Genomic DNA, 20,283 nt, shown 5'->3' on the forward strand with positions numbered 1-20,283 from the left:
CGTTCTCCGACTCTTTTGATCTGGGTCTGCGTGTGGGTGGCGGCGGCAGTGACCAGAGAGCTCTATCCGAGATCTATGATCACTTGAAGCAGTGGTACAGGGGGCAGGCACACAGGTACTGGGGCAGGCACAGGGGCAGCTACAGGGACTGGGGCAGGGACTGGGGCAGGGACTGGGGCAGGGACTGGAACAGAGACACACATTGAGATACATTTGGCTGGGGGTGCTGCTCTTTGGGGCTCTTTCAAGTGCCTGTCAAGATCGTTGTTGCTGTTTCCCCGTTTCCCCGTTTCCCCGTTTGCCTTAACTCATTTCCACATTTCATTTCAAAAGTGGCAAATGCAAGCCGACAGCTAAGCGACGTCATTTACAGTTTTGACAAGCGGCGAATGACCAAATGGTCGCTCCATTGTGTCTGCCACCAGCACACAGTACACACAAGCCACCTCCCTCACATCGACCCCCCATCCGCTATCCCCAAGCCATCCATCCCATGCCACTTGCTCATTGAGTGCCCAGTGCCACCAACGTGCATTTTCCACTAAACGAGGCCTGGAACAACAAGTGAGAATGAGAATGATTTTGCCGGAGATTTTATTCGAATGGGGGACACCCTTTTGAGGAGGGTTTTGTGAGGATTGAGGGATCTGCCCCACAATAAGTTCTAATTGGTTTTAATTCTAAGGCAAAGCTTCAAGCATTTATACGTCCAACTTTAAATTAAACACTCACCATTTTTGATCTTTATTAAAATAGAAAATGGTTTTGGGCTCTTAATTTCCTTTTTTTTTTTTTTATTTATTTTTTTTTTTGGGTTTTGGTTTCCAATTTTTTTTTTTTTTTGTCTGTTGAAGGTATCCAATTCAGATAATTTTGGGAACGTACAACGATAACAGATTAATATCTAACTCTGAGGAGTTTTTTTTTAATTAAAAAAAAAAAACTATTGTCTCAGGAAACTCCGGGAATCATTCCTCCACAGTCAGAAAGTCAGACTTGCCATTACTTAGATGCTTAGCCAGAATATACGATCAAGCAGAGATCACAGGTGAAGTCTTCCGCTGCCAGTTGCTTCCATCAAACCCCGAAATACCTCCACCAACCGAAGAGTACAGGGTATCTATCTCTCTCTTGCTCTGCAGCATTGAAAAGAGAAAGAGTCAGGGGACAACGCGGAGCTGTAGCTGTAGCTGTAGCTGGGGTACACGGCACGCACTTTTCGTGTACGTTTCCCAGACAAATTGCAGAATTTGCGAATGCCTGAGAGTTCTCGGGAATTGGAATCGGAATCTGCTCTATGGGATCTCTATGGTGGTCTCTTCCACTGGCGGAAGAGACAGCAGGCCGCACACTGCACTCCCCCTCCCCCTCACGTCTGCACTTCTCCTATGTTGTAGTTGCAGTTGCAGCACGGTTTTTTTTGTTGCTGGTGCAACTTTTAGCCGTGCGGCGCCAAATGTGCAACTTACGCAACATTTTGCATTGTTTTTTTTGTATTTTGGGGGCACGCAACATTGTTGCAAAGCGGGAGGGGGGGGGTCCCAAAGGGGTAGGCCTAATTTCGGGCTGCCGAAAACAATGGGAAGCAGCAGCCAGCAGCAGACGCAGTCATAGGAGGCTGGAACAGGGGACTGAGGGGGGGTGCGGTGCAGCATACCAAACACTCAACGCCAAAGCGCACTCCACAGGCCACTTCAATGCACTCACACAAGGGGCAGAGGCAGGGTAAGGGGCAGGCAGGCAGTGGCAGAGTGGCATAGTGGCAGTGGCAGCAACAACAACTTGGCACACAGGTGAGCATCGCAGGAGAACCGGTTTATGCTCTCACCTGAGAGAGAGATGCAGAGAAACAGAGAGAGAGAGAGAGAGAGAGTCGCCGCATGTTTGGAGAGCAGTCTGCCGCTCTCTCTCTCTCTCTCTCTCTGTCTGTCTCTCTTTTGCAGCTAATTTACATGCCACAACTGGACCCAAGCCAAGCCGAGTTGAGGCGTTGGGTGCATTGCTGGATCTTGGCTTTAATGCTTTTATGGCTATAGCCACAAAAACCAGGCATGATCCTACCACAGAGAGAGAGAGAGACATAGAGAGCGATATGCGTTGGGGCCTGGCTCTCTGGCTAATTGTGGACCTGTCGTCGATTCTTTTTTGTGTATTGTGTGGTGCACCTTTTAAAATTCTTGTCTTGTTCTCGTTGCAGCATTGGCTGCTGCTGCTGCTGCTGGGGAGAGGGTAATGAATGCGGCGCAAGCATAACCCATGGACCACAGAAGACCATGCTGTGGGCTCTCTCTCTCTCTTCTGCCAGGAAAACCGACCAAACCACTCTGGTGGATTATGGAATGAAAGACACCACCACACCACACCACACCACACCACACTGCAGCACATTACAGCAGCAGAGTGAGAGCGAGAGCGAGCGCGAGAGATCGAAAGAGAGGCTCTCGCCAGCAGGCGGCGGGCACAGGTGAGCCCGCAGGTGAGGTGGAATAGAGAGCAGGAATGGAGAGCAGAGCTGTGTGCTGTGCTGTGTGCTGTGTGGTGGGCCCCTGTGGCTCTGTGTCTCCTTTAAGCCAGCGTTGGCTCTCTTCAGTCTGTCGTGTGTTTTCGTCGCTGAAACATTGGAGAATTGTAGCGCGCGGAACGATCCCCAAAAGCAGCAACGATTCTCGTGTCGCCGCCGTCGGACAAATATATACGGATCGAATCGCAATTGGAATTTGCCAGCAGGCAGCCAACAAAAAAGATATATCTATACCCGAATCAAGTGCAGTGCAGACAAATAAATCAAATAAAATAAAGATAAATAAAGATAAATACAAAAATAAAAAGTGTGTGTTTTGCCCCCCCTGCAAAAGGTGTCGTCGTCCCCCCCCCCCACCCGTTTAATAATATTTTGAGCGCAGCGCGCACCCTTTGCTCCATTTGTCGCCGCGTTTTTTTCTGGCCGTTTGTTGTCGTCGCCGTCGCCGTCGCCGCGTTTGCTCTTCCTCTTCCTCTTTTGGGTCTGTTTTTTCGCCGCAAAAATGTAAAATCGGTTGCGAACGATGAAAATCGCGAAAAGTCGCTGAAAAATCGCAAAAACCAAACGAAATTTTAATTCAATTTTGAAGCTGGAAAAACAACAACAAAATCCACACACGAAAATAATAATCAAAAGAAAAACAACAACAAAAAGTAAGAAGTCCAAAAGAGTAAAAGGCGAATAAAAAATACAACAACAACAACAAAAATAAGAAGAAAAAAAGAAAAAGAAATATTGTTCAACAAGTCAAACGAGTTCTTTTTGGCTCGCTTTGGCCGTGTGGCACAAACAACAACAACAACGCGACTCCAACATTGTGTGGTGTGGTGGCAGAGGCAGAGGCAGGCAGGCAGCAGCTCTGCCTGCAATTGTTGGTGTATTTGCGCCTTTGGTGAAAAATATTGGCAGCAGCAGCAGCAGCAGCCCCTCTTGGGAGGGAAAACACGGAACCAACCGAAACAGAGGCCACCGCAAAAATGTAAGAGAAAACAGAGATGAAAAGTCCACACAACAGCAGCAAGTAGGCAAAAAAAAAAACAAAAAGAAAAGAACAGTAAGCGGGAAAAGTTTCGGGAGAATCCGCCTCCTCCACCCACAGCAAAAGCCAATTAGAAGCAGAACGGAGCAGCAGCGGAGCAGCAGAGGCGATGATTCTTGTGGCATAAAGTGGAGAAACAGGAGCGAAATACACTTGAAAATGAAACAGAATGAATGCCGCATATAGAGACAGAGTGGAAACAGGGAGAAATGGGGAAACGGAGAAAGAAAAGAAAAGAGTGTGGAAAGACAAGTCCAGGGGATAGGACAGGCAGAAGTGAGAGTGAGGCAAGGGAAAGATTTTTTCCTAGAGCAAAATGCGGAGTTTCTTTCGGTGTTCTAGAGGCCGAAAGAGTTGGCAGATAGCTGGTGGAAGGCGGCAAAAGAGTGAGCGAGAAAAGTGATGGAAAAACAAACTGGGTGGAAAGAGAAGCAAAGAAAAACACTCTACGACTCCTCCACTTGTGCCTCTGCTACCAATTCTGATTCTTCGACTTCTCGACTTCTCCTTCTCCTTCACCTTCTTCCACTTTGTATTCCATTTTTTTTTTTTTTTTTTGTGTGTGCCTCTGTTCGAGTTTTCTCCCCTCCTATCTGCTGCTTGGTTCTGGCTTTGTGTCGCGCTAGGAAAATGTGTGGAAAAACAAATAGAGTTTGGTGTTCTGTTCGTTGTTCGATTCTACCTGTTTTACACCGATCCTCCGAACCGATCCCAACCGAACTGATCCGATCCGATTCAAACGATCGATCTGTAATATCTCTCTCTGTGTCTCTGTCACTCTGTTGTCTCCCTTTTGCGCTGCGCTGCTTCGATGGGGAGCGAAACGTGCAGCGAATAGGAAAAATGTGTCGCCCAACTGTGATTCCTGGAAAAACTCCCTCCCTACGAGAAAATTCTCAAATAAAAAAACTAAAGACACACAAAACTATTTTATAATTGACAATTCTACGTGGAGAGGAAGTGCTGGGCGTGCTCGGCATTTCTAATGCCATTCCAATTAAGTGCACCGCCTGGCACCCCTACCCTTACCACCGTTCCTCCGTTCGTGGCCATAAAATTATTACAAAACTCTGCGCCTGGCCCAAATATTGTGCGGAGTTTACTGGGTGTTCTCTAAGGGGTTCAGACGGCACGGAGTGGGCTTATACAATTCTCGTGCTGCTAAAAGCCAAAATAGTCGAGCGCTAGAGACGGAATGGAATGACTGTGGTTTTTATGGCCCTTAATTTACACTTCCTTCTGGAGAATACACTGCGGAAAAAACAATTAAAGTGTAATTAAATTATTCTACCCATTGTAAAGATCTTTTAGGAATTATTTTGTGCTAGTTTTGTGTGTTACACAATAAAATATTCGAAATACACTTGGCTTCAAAGCACTCAAATTTGTAGACTTTTTAAATATTATTTGCTTTCATTTAGGGCCCTCAAATTAAGAAATTCCTTTGAAATTATAAATTGATTTTGTTAGTTTTCTTATTCTGGATTAAATTAAATTTTAAATTTAAATTATATATATTATTAAATATATAATATATATGTATGTATATATAAATATTAAATTTCATATTCTTCTTGATACAAAAATGGAAAACTAGCCGAACATTTTTTAAATATTTAAACCACTAAAATTTGTAAAAAAAGTGTATTACTTGTTAGGGTTTAATGAAAGATATTAGCTATTGAGTATAGAATTCGGGGGTAATTAAGAAAACTTACAGATGCTCGCTTTGCCATTTTCTATTTTAAATTTCACAAAATGTGTATTCCAATGAAATAAATAAGCTTCAATGCCAGGCTCTTATTTTATGATTTTACATTAAATTAAAACCTCGAAATTGCATGGTGAAATATATATAAATATTTTCCAAGAACAATTTGTCTGTCAAAAGTAATAAAAATTGCAGATTCCCACCACAGACACAAAAACTCACATCTTCTACATAGTATATAAAATATTTCAAATGTAGAATATTACAGTTTCTATTCCCATTCTCCGAGTGTAGTCCGTTTCCCTTCTCTAATGGGCAAACAAAACAAAAGATCTCTGGCGGGTTTAAAGTTGAAGGCGGCCTGCCACCAAAAGGCTGCTGCGAGACAGAGAGCATCCGATGCGATGCGATGGCAAAGGCAACGGCAAAGGCGAACAAAATATAATTTTCATTTCCCATTTTCTGGTTCTCTTTTGCGCTGACTCTATTTTTTCTCTCTCTCTCTCTCTGTCTATTTGCTTTATCAGGCCTAAAATAACGGCAGTATGTGTGTCCGTGTGTGTGTTTGGGTGTTTGGGTGTGCGGCAGTCGTTTTATCTTTTTCGTGCGGCGGCAGGTGTTGCAGGTGGTCGAATGGTGCGGGTGCGGGTGCGACTGATGGGTGATGGGAAATGTTAAATGTGGGTAGGTGGGTAGGTGGGTATGGGGGCTACAAAACGAAAGACTGAGGCAACAAACTTGCAAAACGCAGTTTAATGCGCTTTAAATTGCTCCAGTCTCGCGATCCGCAATCCGCGTGCCCCCTGCACCACACACACACAGCCAGCCAGCCAGCCAGCCAGCCAACACTAATTGCTGCAATGCTTAGCGCTATACAAACAAAGATTACGCTTTAATCTATTTTCGCCACAAACACACAGCAGAGAACAGAGTGTGGGGAGAGCAGGAGCAGGAGCGGGGGCCATTAGACCATTGGACCACACACAGTCCCCCCACAGACAGAGACAGAGCCATGGACATGGCCAAGAAAATTACATTAGACGTGGCCCCCGAGAAGAGAGCACACGCACCTGTTGCTGCTTCATTGCTGCTGCTGCTGTTGTAGAGTAAAAACACCTCCAACCCGTAGCCACAATCCCCCCTCTTTGATCCGCTCACTCGCTAATTTCTTTGTTGAGCCTCATGCAATGTGGCACTCGGCGGACACCAGCAGTCGAGTGTGTGTGTGCCACGCCGTGATTAGCCCGGGAATATGTTCATCCACTCCACACTCCACACACCACACACCACACACAAGTGTCTTCATTGCTGAGGGAAATGGAACTGGTTGCAGCAGCTACCCAAGTCCAAGTCCAAGTCCAAGTCGCGTCCAATCTCGTGCCAAATAGGCATAAATATTTCCGCTGAAACAATAAACAAACTTAATTCGAGCATCTCTTTGGATGCCAATCGCTGTATCGCTGTTGCCTGAATCTGAGATTCCGATTTGTTTTATGGCCCCCAACACATGTGCCACGCTCTTTGGCCACGGCTCTGGCTCTGATCAGCAGCAGCAGCAGCAACATCATCATCCAAACATCAAATTGCGATTAAATTGGGAATGTCATCAATCAGGCTGGAGAGATCTACAAGTTGAAGGAGGAGCAGGCTGCGGGGAGTGTCTCTAAACTGGGCTAAGCAGATGGTTTAAGCTCGCGAGTGTAGGCTGTTCACATACATAATTTTATTGTCTTAATGTTACAGTCCCCAGTCGCAGTCCCAGGCCCAGTCCAGTCCCAGTCCCAGGTCGCAGGCCCATTCGATTCGTTATTGAAAACATTGGAAAAAGCCTTTGCGATAAGCGCGAACGGAATGTTCTACATTTCGGGCATCGTATTCGGACTTTGATTAAGAAATATCTTTATTTTATGACACTCAGATGGGGGATGGGGGCTGGGGCTGTGGCTGCTGGCTGGATCGTTCTTTGTTTGGGTTAATGAACCTCACGATCGTTCTCTCGCCCTCTCTCGCTCTCTCGTGGATTAGCATTAGGAGTTCTGGCTTGTGGATCTTAATGGCGGCCATAAAACGTGCCAAACAATGGCCAAAAATACATTCGGCCATGACAATTATTGCTAAATGCTTTCGGCTACCCACCAAAACACCAAAAAGGAACCCAAGAGACACGAGTCAGTCAGACTTTGAGTCGCAATAGCGAAGCGCTTTCCGGTCTGTAGTAAAAATCTATTAATAAGCCATAATTGTGGCAGATTCACAGGCCACCGGCCACCGGCCACAGCCCACAGATAGAACGAGAACGAGAGGTGCGGCATGAGTAACAGGTGTCAGAAAAGCGATCTGCAAGAGGCAAAGTCTTTAGCTGCAAATGAAGTTGCAATTAAAGTGATACGCTGGCAAAATGTACTCTAACTTTAACGGAGTACATTTTAGACTTATTCCCTCAGCAGACATTTCCGTTGCTCTGCTGCTCCTTTTCTTTCTTTATTCAATAATAGGAATAAATCGAATGCATCTTTAAGTGTATGCCAAGCTTCGCATATGTACCTGTAATTCAGTCTGTAACCATTTCTGGTTATTCCTGACAATCTCTAACGTGAGCGTATTTTTCATATTTCTCCTGCTCTTGTTGCCTCCTTGTTGCCATTCTGAAGGATGTGCTGGCTGTGGCTGTGGCTCTGGCTGTGGATGTTGTTGCCGCTGTCGTGGCAAAGCGATAAGATATGAAAGTACACAACATCTCGTCTCTGTCGCTGTCTCAAGTGGATGTCTCTCCGTCTCCCTGTGGCTCTGTTACTCCGTCTCCCTGTCGCTCTGTTACTCCGTCTCCCTGTCGCTCTCCGTCTCCCTGTCGCTCCGTCTCCCTGTAGCTCTGTCTCCCTGTAGCTCTGTCTCCCTGTCGCTCTGTCTCTCTGCCTCCCTGTCTCTCTGCCATCGTTGACAGTTGTCAGACGGCGCTAATTAGCGCTCATTATGCCAGAATATGGCATATCCCTCCCCGCCCCACACTAAAGGAGTGTTCATCGTCCCTCCCTGGCAGCCCTTGAAAGTGAAAATTCGCATTGAAAAATTCCAAAAATGCAATTGAAATGGAAACTGATTTTGAAATGGAAAACTCTGCTGCTGCTGCGGTTTTGTTTTTTGCACCTCTGTCCGGCTGGCATTTCACTTGCATTTTCGCACTTTTCCTAGTGGAAAGAAAAAGCGCACGAGACTTTCCTTCACGCTTTCCCGATCACCGCCAGCAGCCATGCTTCGTTGGCTCGCATCCACACGCTTGGGGGCTGCTTTTATTTGCATCTAAATTGGCTGCCGATTAATATGCAAACAATTAAAGTTTCGCTGTTTATGTGTCGGACAATTAGAAAGTCATTAGAAGTAACTTATTACCACCAGAGTGTGTATCTGTAACTGGCAGTTTAGTCCCCTCCGCTGCTGCTGCTGCTGCTGCTGCCTTTTGCTGTTTTTTCATAAATTACTCAACATTTAATTAAACACGCTTCAAAGCGTCTAAAGCGTCTACTTACCACCTACTTAGCCTCTTAGCCTCTGGTTTTAGACAACAATTTTGCATAATTCGCAATTAAATCACGAGGCGGGAGCCAACAGCAGCAGCAGCAGCAGCCACCAGCAGCAGTTGAAAACGAGTTGATTTCGTTGCTTTTTAATTGTTCAACTAGAATATAGCGCGACTGCGACGAGTACATGTGTAATGTTCATGTTAATGAGAGAGTCTCAGACTCCCCAGAGGCTCTCTCTCTCTCTCTCTCACTCTCCATCGATGGTTGGATGGAAGTTCTTGTGGAGTTTGCTCATTCGTTTAGTGAGTAGTGTTCGGTGGTCAGTCAGTTTAAACGACTGGCAAAACACTTCTTCCGGCCACAGCTACTGGCCACTGAATGTTCGACTGGGCTTTGGGCACTGCCATGCGAAACTTTTGTTCTAATTTTTGCTGCTGCAACAGGAGCTGCTGCTGTTGCTTCTGTACGTGGTACGCGTTACCATACCTCTTCTTTTAGTATCTAAATTTACAGCATAAGCCCCAAAAATGGATATAAATTATGCAAAAGTATTTGCCTGACAGCAGGAGCAATGGGAGATGTCTGCAGAGATGACAGCGTGACACGAGAGAAAAGACAGGCAGTGATTCTCTCTTCTTAGTGATTTTTAGTTGCTCTTTTGGGTATTTTTCTTATGTTTTATAAATGATTTCCTCACAGAAGACTGCACTGAAACATTAAAAAAGAAAGAAGCGAAATCGTGATAGTTTCATGTCGTGGAGATTCACTGAGATGTTTCCCCCAGGCAACTGAATGGTTTGGTTCGTTTAACAGATCAAATCCAAGCCAAATTCATTCATCCCTTACGTGTCAAACGGTTCGGAAATGTCCCTTAGCTGAGATTGTTCTTTTGCTCTGCGCCATTTGAGCCTTTTGTAGAGCTGATCTACTGATCCGCTTAATCTTAATCTAAGCAGTCATTGCTGCTCTTTTATTATGGGAATTTGTTTGACAAATTTAAAGAAAAAGAAGGTTGCATTTTCCGTACGTTCTTTACTGGAACCCCTGTCAGAATTTCTTGATGTAAGGTTTCTGGAATTCCTTCCCATTCATTCCCAAATATAATCATCAATCGTGTCACGCTGTCCATTCAGTTGCAATAATAAATATCCTCCAGGAAAAGTTTCTCTCACGCGTTGCAAATATCCGCTCTCTCTCTCGTACCATCTCTCTTTCCCTGAGCCATCTCTCTGTGTCTCTCGCTTAGTCACATTCTCTGGAGAGATACTAATTAGTTGCGCTGTAAAGTTTACGCTGTTATTGTTATGATTGTGGTACGTTTTTATGCCATTCTCTCATGCCCTCTCTCTCTCACTCTGTCTCTCTCCCTCTGTGATTCTCCTGCTGTCTCTTCGCTGTAGCTCCAATGGAGTTCCAATGGGGTATTGGGGCATTTGTTGTGGCCTTTATTTGCTATTAACTAGATTTTATTGATGCCGCTCTGTTTTTTCTGTTTTTTTTTTTCTGTCTTTTTTTTTAAGCTTTTTTTTGTGTGTTGTTTTTTTTTGTGGCTACGGTTTAACGATCTTTTGTGCGCTCGTAAAAGCGCAAACGAAACCAAACGAAATGACGAAAAATTCTCGAGGGAAAAAGCATAATTTTTAATGTTCCTGGGATATGGGAATATTATCATACCGGCGGAGAGTTTGCCTCCCTGGCAAACGAACTGGAACTACAGATATAATTACAACTTTGTCATTCGATATTAGATGCCGCCAGAGTGCACAAGTAGCAGTGGCTGTGGCTCCCATTCCTACTGCACCCCACCCGTTGCCCATAACCCATTCCAAGTGGCATTTCCATCTCACAACTCAGGTGCAGCAGCCACACACCACACCACACGCAAGGCGACCGCCAGCTGGCACTCAAATCAGAAACAGAAACAGAATCAGAAACCGTATGAGAATCAGAATCCGACGGGACTCTGCCACCTGTCCAGTTGTCCAGCGAGAGAGAGAGAGCTGAGCTGTGCGGCGCCACTTGGGGGCTCGGCACTGGGCACTGGCACTTGGAGCGCACTCCACTCCATGGGCTTTCTAATGTGTTTGGGTATTAGCAGTTCATCTAAACTTATGACAACTGCAAATCAAACTGACATTTCCGCAACAGCAGCTCACACATCCATCCATCCATCCATCCATCCATCTCTCAGTGGCAATTTGCGTACAAAGTGAACTGCGTTTGCAGTTGGGATTTCCATTTCCATTGCAGTTTATTAAATTACGAAACGATCTTGGCTCTTGACTCTCCTCTGCCAGCCAGGAAGGAAGGGACTACGACTACGACTACTTCTGCCATGATCATTATAAAGTTATTAGAGGCATCTAATGGCAGCAGCAGCAGCAGCCAGGCGGCAGCTCTCAGATGGACATCAAAAGGCGCCTCGCCTCTTGGCTTTGCTTTTGCTAATTTCTCTCTCCCTCTAGAAAAAGACACTTCTCTCCTCTCTCTCTCTGTGCATTTCCCATGGTTGGGTTGGGTTGGGATGTGGCATTTGTGTCAATCATTGAATGAGTGAATGTCCCGCTTCATTAATTCAATTTTAATTGCTTCAGCCAGCAACCAGGATCATCCAAATGGAGTGCTCTGGCGGGCGATCTTTATCGCTCATCACGAATGAAATTTCCCAAAAAATAATTCATAATTTTACGACCCTTTTTGTTTGGGTTTTTTTTCGATTTTTTTTTTTTTTTTTTTTCTTTTTTTTTCTGTTTTTTTTTTTTGCTTATCGCGCGAGAAAAATCTAAAACGAAAATTGCAGTAGAAACAAATGTTCACACACACACACAGCTACAGCTACAGCTATAGAAATGTGTTAGTCATGGTCTTGTTAACTAAATTGTTGGCCACGAATTGCCACGGCCACGGCCAGCAGCAGTCCTCCATCCTATCCTCTATCCACCACATGGCCACATGGCAGCGGCATTAGGCCCCAAAAAAGTTTTTGTTGGTCAACAATGGCCAGGCAGGCCATTCCCGCTTCAAATTGTTTGTTCGATTTCTCACTGTGGTGACTGTGTGTGTGTGTGTGCCTCTGTGTGTGTGCCTGTGTTTTTTTTTTTTTGTATGTGTGCCTGTGTGTGTGTGTGCCTCTGTGTGTGTGTGTGCCTGTGTGTGTGTATCTCACAAAACCAGAACCACAGAGCACAGAGGAGCACAGAGACCCTTTTAGCCTTTGAACCTTTCGCACGCACTCAGGTAGAATCTCGCCAAGACTCTACTCGCCTCTCCACTACTCTCCTCTCTACTCACTCTACTCACTCCTCTCTCCCCTCTTCACACTCCTCTCTCCACTCGTTCTTCGCGTCTCTTTTGTCTACCAGCTCTTAGCCCCTGCCCCCGACTGCCCTGCCTGCCTCGTCTATTAGCATTTCAAATGGCATCCAAATGGCCATCGCGCGTCATCGCCAAATGGAAATGGAAATGGAAATGCCTGCACAATGCGTAAGCTTCCATCATGCAGGGGGGTGGGGAAACTTGGGACTTAGCGCAGTTATCAGTCTATTAGTTCCGATTTATCTTTGAGGTTTTTTTTTTTCTCTTTGGGGGGAAGTCGCGTGGGCGGCCTTCGATTTGTGTTTGTCAACCAAAAGCCATTCTAATAATGTGCTCTCTGTCTCTCTCCTTTTTCTTGCAGCTTTCTCAATGGAAATGGTGGAACGATGCAACCAGAGCCATGCGGCAACATTCGAGTAGCGCCATGAAAGCAGCGTTGGCATCCACAGCGATGCAGCAGCAGAGATCTGCGACCAGAAACCAAACCACAACGACAGAAGCCGCCACAATGCACAGCCAAACGCGGGGCAGTGCTGCTCCCCCGAAGGACTACACAATGTTCCATCGCTGCCGGAGACGCTTCTCCGCGTTACCGCACCTCCAGCTGCTGCTGCTGTTGCTGCTGGCGGGTGCCGCACAGGCGGCAGCCGGCGACAAGGAGCGCGAACGCAAGCTGGAGGTCTTTGAGGGTGTGCCCGTGGACCATCAGATCGGCTACATTGGCGACTTTGATGGCATCGACAGTGGGCCGCCGTACATTATTGTGGCGGAGGCGGGCGTGGAGACGGACCTGGCCATAGACCGCATGACGGGCGAGATTCGCACGAAGGTGCGGCTGGACAGGGAGACGCGTGCCTCCTACAGCCTGGTGGCCATTCCGCTGAGCGGACTCAATGTCCGTGTGGTGGTCACCGTCAAGGACGAGAACGACAATGCGCCGCAGTTTCCACAGCCCGCCATGCACATCGAATTCCCGGAGAATACGCCGCGCGAGGTGAAGCGGACACTGCTGCCGGCGCGGGATCTCGATCTGGAGCCGTACAACACGCAGCGGTACAACATTGTGTCCGGCAATGTGAACGATGCCTTTCGGCTCTCCTCGCACCGCGAGCGGGACGGCGTGCTCTATTTGGATCTGCAGATCAGCGGATTTCTCGATCGCGAGACCACGCCCGGCTACAGTCTGCTGATCGAGGCGCTGGATGGCGGTACGCCACCGCTGCGTGGCCTCATGACCGTGAACATCACCATCCAGGACGTGAACGACAATCAGCCGATCTTCAATCAGAGCCGCTACTTTGCCACCGTGCCGGAGAACGCCACGGTGGGCACGAGTGTGCTGCAGGTGTACGCCTCCGATACGGACGCCGAGGAGAACGGCCTCGTGCAGTACGCCATCAATCGGCGGCAGAGCGACAAGGAGCAAATGTTCCGCATTGATGCGCAGACGGGCGCCATTTACATCAACAAGGCGCTGGACTTTGAGACCAAGGAGCTGCACGAGCTGGTGGTCGTGGCCAAGGATCACGGCGAACAGCCGCTGGAGACGACGGCCTTTGTGTCCATCCGTGTGACGGATGTGAACGACAATCAGCCGACGATCAATGTGATATTCCTCAGCGATGATGCCTCGCCCAAGATCTCGGAGTCGGCACAGCCGGGCGAGTTTGTGGCCCGCATTTCGGTGCACGATCCCGACTCCAAGACGGAGTACGCCAATGTGAATGTGTCGCTGAATGGCGGCGATGGTCACTTTGCGCTGACGACGCGCGACAGCAGCATCTATCTGGTGATTGTGCATCTGGCGCTGGATCGCGAGTCCACCGCCAATTACACGCTGAGTGTGGTGGCCACCGACAAGGGCACACCGCCGCTGCATGCCTCCAAGTCGATCTTCCTGCGCATCACCGACGTCAACGACAATCCGCCCGAGTTCGAGCAGGAGCTCTACCACGCCAATGTCATGGAGGTGGCCGATCCGGGCACCTCGGTGCTGCAGGTTCTCGCCCACGACCGCGACGAGGGTCTGAACTCGGCGCTCAGCTATGCGCTGGCCGAGACGCCCGAAACGCATGCCCAGTGGTTCCAGATCGATGCGCAGACGGGGCTGATCACCACCCGATCGCACATCGATTGCGAAACGGAGCCGGTGCCGCAGCTGACGGTGATAGCCCGGGATGGGGGCCAGCCGGCGCTCTCCTCGACGGCCACTGTGCTGGTGACCATACACGATGTCAACGACAACGAACCGATCTTCGATCAGAGCTTCTACAACGTGTCCGTTGCCGAGAACGAGCCCGTCGGCAGGTGCATACTCAAGGTGAGTCATTTCGACCAGAGCATTATCATATCCCCGTGTATTCCCACTCCCCTTTCCATCTCTGGTTCCTTCTGAATTTTTGTTTGTGACTGACCCACTTTCGTCAGCGGGTCATTAAAGCGTTTGTCTCGCCAACAAGCCAAACCAACTGCCTCGAATCTATGCAACGAGCGTCGCTTATGGATTTTCCACGTACTTCAAACTCGAAACTCCTCCAGACTCTCCGACTCTCCGACTCTCTGACGCTGACTCCCCAAAAACTCTAAACTCCACAAACTAATCTCATGCATCAATTACCCGCTCCCCAGATCCCATCCACAGTCGCAGATCAGTCAGACATCGACATCTCTCAGGCCTTTAGACATCAGACATCCGACATCAGCCATCAGGCATTCAGGCAGTCAGGCAGGCAGGCAGCAGCTTTGCTCTGAGATCCGTAGGGAATCATGTGCATGGGGACGGGGGACGGGGGACAAGCGGTGCATGCCACGAGTTTGGATCTATGAGTTTGCGCTCTATAATGAGGGTATGTGGGAATTTTTGAGAGGTTTGGAATGCTGATAAGTGAAGCAAAAGCGAGGAAGTAGAATGGGAATAATTATTGGAATATTTTCAAGCGATTGGTGGCTGCTATTAAATATATAAGAGAGTTTTCTTTATGCTGCGATGCTCAAGATCATATTTTTAGGTTTTGATTAGACCTCTTTATTTTTATAAACTTTATTTAGGGCCTTGGTAAATCTTTGCATTATTTTCTGAATTATTTTTGGAAAATTCCCATAATTTGAAAATAAATAAATAAATCTCTAGTAATTTCATCAGTCATAGAAAGGTAATTTAAATGCCTCCCAAAACCAATTTCAATGTGAGAGCATCTCTCGAACGGTGTTGCTGGCAACTCTCACTGCAGGGCTCCCTTCCTTTTCTTGTTAACTTCTTTTCGGGGCATACGAAAGAAACACCACACGAAATTCCAAGCAGTTCCCGTTTCTGCCGTTTCGTTCCTCATCCGCACACCCCGAGAGCAATGCACACTTCTCTTCTCACTCTCTCACTCTCTCGCTCTCTTAGTCTTTTGTGGTGTAATCCATTCATCATCGGGTAATTACATTTTTATAACATTTTTCTACGCTCACAAAAAACAAAATGGGCAGCCCCCAAACCCCAAAACCCCGAAATATACAACAACAAAAAAAAAACGTAGATACAAAATACAGCAACAAATACAACAGGAGGGATGGATGGATGGGGATCAGATCCCCGAGACCGAGAGACCCAGAGACGAGCGAGGCCTAAAGCCGCGTTTCTAGCGCTTAACGAAGGCATTTTGTTCGGCTTTCTGTCTGTGGCTGTGGCTGTGTCTCTGCCACAACCTCCGCTTCTTTGGACTCCACTGGCTCTGCTGCTATCACACACACACACACACACACACACACACAAAAACCGACTCAAGACGTCGACAAGATTTTTGTTCAGACTATCAAATGTGACCTCTCTTGTCTCTCAAGAAAAAAATACAACAACGACGAAAAAAAACCCCACACAACACAGACTGAAAAACTGAATTGAAAAAAAAGTGGCTGAAAATGTAGCCGCAATTCCAAACTTCCCAGCAATTTAACAACAACAACAGCAACAACAACAACACGAGTTTCAACTCAACGAAATGTTTACAATAAACACAACAACAACAAAAACTTAACAGAAATTAACGCAGGGAAAGGGAGTACTCGCTCTCGTAGGAGTCCCAAAAACATACCGAAGCGAGGAATACTCCTACAAGGAATCAGCAGTGGGATCTATGGGGAGAGGCAAAGTTAGTATTTGGTATTCAGATTGAGTACTAAAGGATCTCTTTAATAACAAAAACTTCATTCTGCATTACGCTGAGCCACACAAAGCTACAGCAACAGGGAGTGTTTAGGGAGTGAAAGGCTGAAAGAATACAGAGACACAGAGAAAAAAGAGTACTAAGGATACTAAAGAAAATATTATAGAAATATAAGGAAAGAGACATAAAAATATATATAGAAGACATAAATGGAGAATAATGAAAGGAACATCGGAAAGGAAAAATATTTTTGGAAACTTCAGGATCTCCTAAATTTCTACTAAAATTCCCGAAATTCTAATAAGATTTCTTTGATTTCAAAATAAAGCTCTTCGTAATGTCTGACTTTTCTAGCCATTCCTATCAAAAGCTGAAAAATTATTTAGAACTGATTTAAGCAGAAATTTAATTTAATTCAGAGTTTGTAGCCTAGAAAGTTGTACTACGGTAACATTCGTCCACATTCCATGGCATATTGTAGCAGCGAAGCATAGCCAAGATCCAAACCCCTACACCATTCCAGCATAGCACTCAATCTTTATCAATCAAATCGCATTGGAGTGCTAACTTCTTTCTTGCTCGTAATAATGTCTGATCTAATGGCACTCTCCAGACGATAATAATTGTACCTGACTGCCTGGCCCCTTTGCCCTGAGTTGCCTAGGGGCCTGCCTTTGTAGATGATTTCCGCAAATCAAAGCCAAATCAAATCAAATCAAATCTCATCAAAAGTACAACAACGTGAGAGACAACAAATTAAGGGACTGGGGACTGGGGACAGAGAGATTCATTCGGGAGATGCGAGAGATAGAGAGACCGAACAATAAGCTGGAATAACAACGCCAATTCTGGGCAAGCGAAGAGATGATTTGATTTGTGATTTGATTTGATGAAATCTGACAAAAAGTCACGTTTCCTTTAATTACAACGAAAGAAAAGCAGATTTGGAAACGGAATAAAACCACAAACGAAACAAAACGCATAATTGGCTCACGCAAAAATCACAAAAATAACAGAGAGAGAAACGGAGAAACAGGGAGAAACAGAGAAATCGAGACCCCAAAACAGAGTTGTGTATTAAGAAAGAGATGGATAGATAGCTGGAGAAAGAGATGCAAAGACAGATGGATGGATGGATGGATGGATAGCCATCCATAGTAGGGGTCGCCTCTCCCTCCCTCTCTCTCTGGGGTCTCAATAATCATAAAACTTGGACTGCGAGACCCTAAAAACTAAATTCACGTATTCGCCCCACCGAACCGAACTCCTTCCGCATATTGAAGCCAATCTGTGGTCGTGAAGACAATAAAAGACCCAAAAACCCAACCCAAAACTTCAACCAAAAATAAAAATAAAAAAAAAAACACGCAAAATCGTATCGGAATTTGGCATAAGAAAAAAAAAAGAAAAGCAAAAGAAAGAAAGACACAAAAAAAGAAAAAAAAAAAAAAAGTGAAACAAGAAGCTCCCTGGGCAAAGGCAAAGGGCCATGGAACATTTTTTTTATGGTCTCTCGCAACTAAAGCAAATTAAAAACGAGAAACGGGGAATCAGGGGGAATTCGGGGGAGATCGCTGGACAAACGCAGCCAAAAAATGATTTCCAGAAAGCGAATCACAGAATCACACACACACACACGAATGGGAATGTGAATATGAGTCCAGCAGAGGGGGAGTGGACAGCAGAACCAATAATTCTAAAAACAAAAGTCAGAAATAGTCCAACGGAATCGAAAAAGTTATCCCAAAAGGCAAGAGAAGAGGGTGGGAACAGGTGAGGAGCGGAGCGGAAGAAGAGAACTCTGCGGACTTGTGGACTCCTTTTCGAATGGCCGAATATTTGGCAGTCGCTTGGAGTGAGAACGACGAATACTTCCCCAGCTGCTCATCATTGTTTTGGCCAGGTTCTCGTCTGCCAAAAGGAATTTGCAATTATCGAACATAATTGCAACAGACAAAGGAAGGGAGAGAGATCCAAGAGACAGAGACACAGAGAGAGGAAGAAAGAGACAGAGACAGTGAGGGTTTTCTCTGGCATACGAAATGCTTGTTGAAATTTCATCTGCTGCTGAATCGAGTCTAAGATTATTTGGAGATTGGTGCTGCGGATAAGGATTTCCAATGGAACACTTTTGCAGCGGCTACTTTCCACCTAAAACACTGTAAGGAGATTCTTTTTTAGGCAATTAAAGATCATCCTCTCTGTTCATAGAATTCTCAGATTCGTAATATATTTTTGGCCAAAAATCCCGCATAGACCTTTTTCTTTAGCTGCAAGCAGCAGCAGGAAATGGAAACATTAGATCAATGGTAAAACTCTTTTTAAATGCCTTTTAAATTGTGTATTTGCTGGTAATAATTACACTGTGCGACAGTCATTTTGTACTTTGCACGAGACACAATTTAGGTTGTGGGCCGTGATGTGTAGATCACTTTCTCATACTTAAAATGTGCAATATACCCCCAAAATCTTTTTTAAAAATTCAAAAACCGCAATTCGATGGCTGTTTGCATTTTCATAATTTTTACTCAGAACCTGCAGCGCGGATATCCACAAAAAGTAATAGGTTGACAAGAAAATTATAGTACCTTTCACAGGATTTTTGATTCGTGGTAATAGAATGGATATATCTGAAGATATAGCGACTCAAAGTTGAAGTTTTCTATCATTTTTAATGTTTCTTCTACTTTGGCATTTAAAAAAATTTTTTTTGTATGGAATGGTATTATTTGTACACCTAATCTCAGTGGAATTCAATTCAATTTTCATGTGAAAAATATGTAAAAAAAACTACATAAAACTTTAAAAAATATTAAAGCTATTTTTGCACTAAACAAGAGGGCATTATTACACAAAAATATCTGAAAAATCCATAACAAACAGAACAGAATCAATAAACAATCTGCATAATACTGTGCTACCAAAGATTATTCATCTGCCTCATGCAGGGCTCTATTTAGCATAAGAACTTATAATCCCCCCCCGCCAGAGCACCTTCTTCTACTTTATTCTTTCCTTTATTGTTAGGCCACATTTTTGGCCACATTTTGTTACAATGATCTCGGTCGGGCTATGCCTCCGCTAGAAATTCCCTTGCAGGCCAGGCCACACCTAGTTCTCCGGAGTGCTCTGCTGCTCGGGCGGCCTCTGCTTTTGCCGCTGTATCATTTTCTAGACAAAGCGGAAATGCTATTTAATTAGAGGCGATCAAATGCCGCCAGACGGGCTTGCGGACTGCGGATGGGCATAGGAATGGGTTTGGGTTTGGGTGTGGGGTGTGGGGTTTGGGTATGGGGCAGCAACATCTAATGGCTAACCAAATTACACTTTAATTCGGGCCACGAAACAAAAGACTTGGGCAACGAACTTGCGTCTAGCGACATGGGGATTACCTCGCTGTCTCCCCCCCTCTCGCTCTCCCTCTCTCTCTCTCTCTCTCTCTCTGTGGAATTATTAGGCGAGCGTAAAAATTAAAATCTCATTATGCAAATTACAACAAGCAGAAACAACAAAATGGAAAACAAAAAAAAATTAAACTAAAATGTTTTCGAGCCGCCCAAAAAAACCACCCCCTAAACTTAGCCTACACTGCTCTCGCTCTCGGCCCCCTGCCTCTCTTAGATCGCGCTATGTTGTCCCCTCTCTCTCTCCCTCTTTCTCTTTACAACCAATTTGGAATTTGCTTTCGGGTGGGGCGGTGTGAGCTGCAACAGACAACATAATTTGCTCGTCGTGTGGTTGTTGTCATCTCAGATTTGTTGCTGCCTCGCATTGTGGTTGTTGTTGCAGTTACACACTAAATTACAGGCAATTACATGAGGGAGATCACATCCAGAGAGAGACAGAGAGACAGAGAGACAGAGAGACAGAGAGAGAGAGAGTGGAGAGCATAGAGTGTGCTGGGGGAAAATGTGGGAAAACTGCCGAGCAGAGCTGCAGCCAGAGCCCCAGCTGCCACCCCACCCGCCACTCCACCCACTGAATTGGACTGACAAACAGATTGGCAGCCAGCCCCACTTTTGGACTCC

The 20,283-nt window shown here is 45.8% G+C and overlaps 1 protein-coding gene across 1 annotated transcript in view; it reads left to right on the forward strand.

The window, feature by feature from the left end:
* The first annotated feature begins 3,179 nt into the window (after positions 1–3,179).
* LOC111073518 (protein dachsous) overlaps positions 3,180–20,283 on the forward strand; it is an 86,705-nt gene continuing 69,601 nt past the window's right edge. The window contains 2 exon segments of the mRNA XM_022365854.2: positions 3,180–3,500; positions 12,466–14,424. Of these exon segments, the coding sequence (XP_022221546.2) occupies positions 12,505–14,424 (1,920 nt within the window). The 5' untranslated portion in view covers positions 3,180–3,500; positions 12,466–12,504.

Source organism: Drosophila obscura, unplaced genomic scaffold (assembly GCF_018151105.1).
Source record: "Drosophila obscura isolate BZ-5 IFL unplaced genomic scaffold, ASM1815110v1 contig_37, whole genome shotgun sequence".
Classification (NCBI taxonomy): Eukaryota; Metazoa; Arthropoda; class Insecta; order Diptera; family Drosophilidae; genus Drosophila; species Drosophila obscura.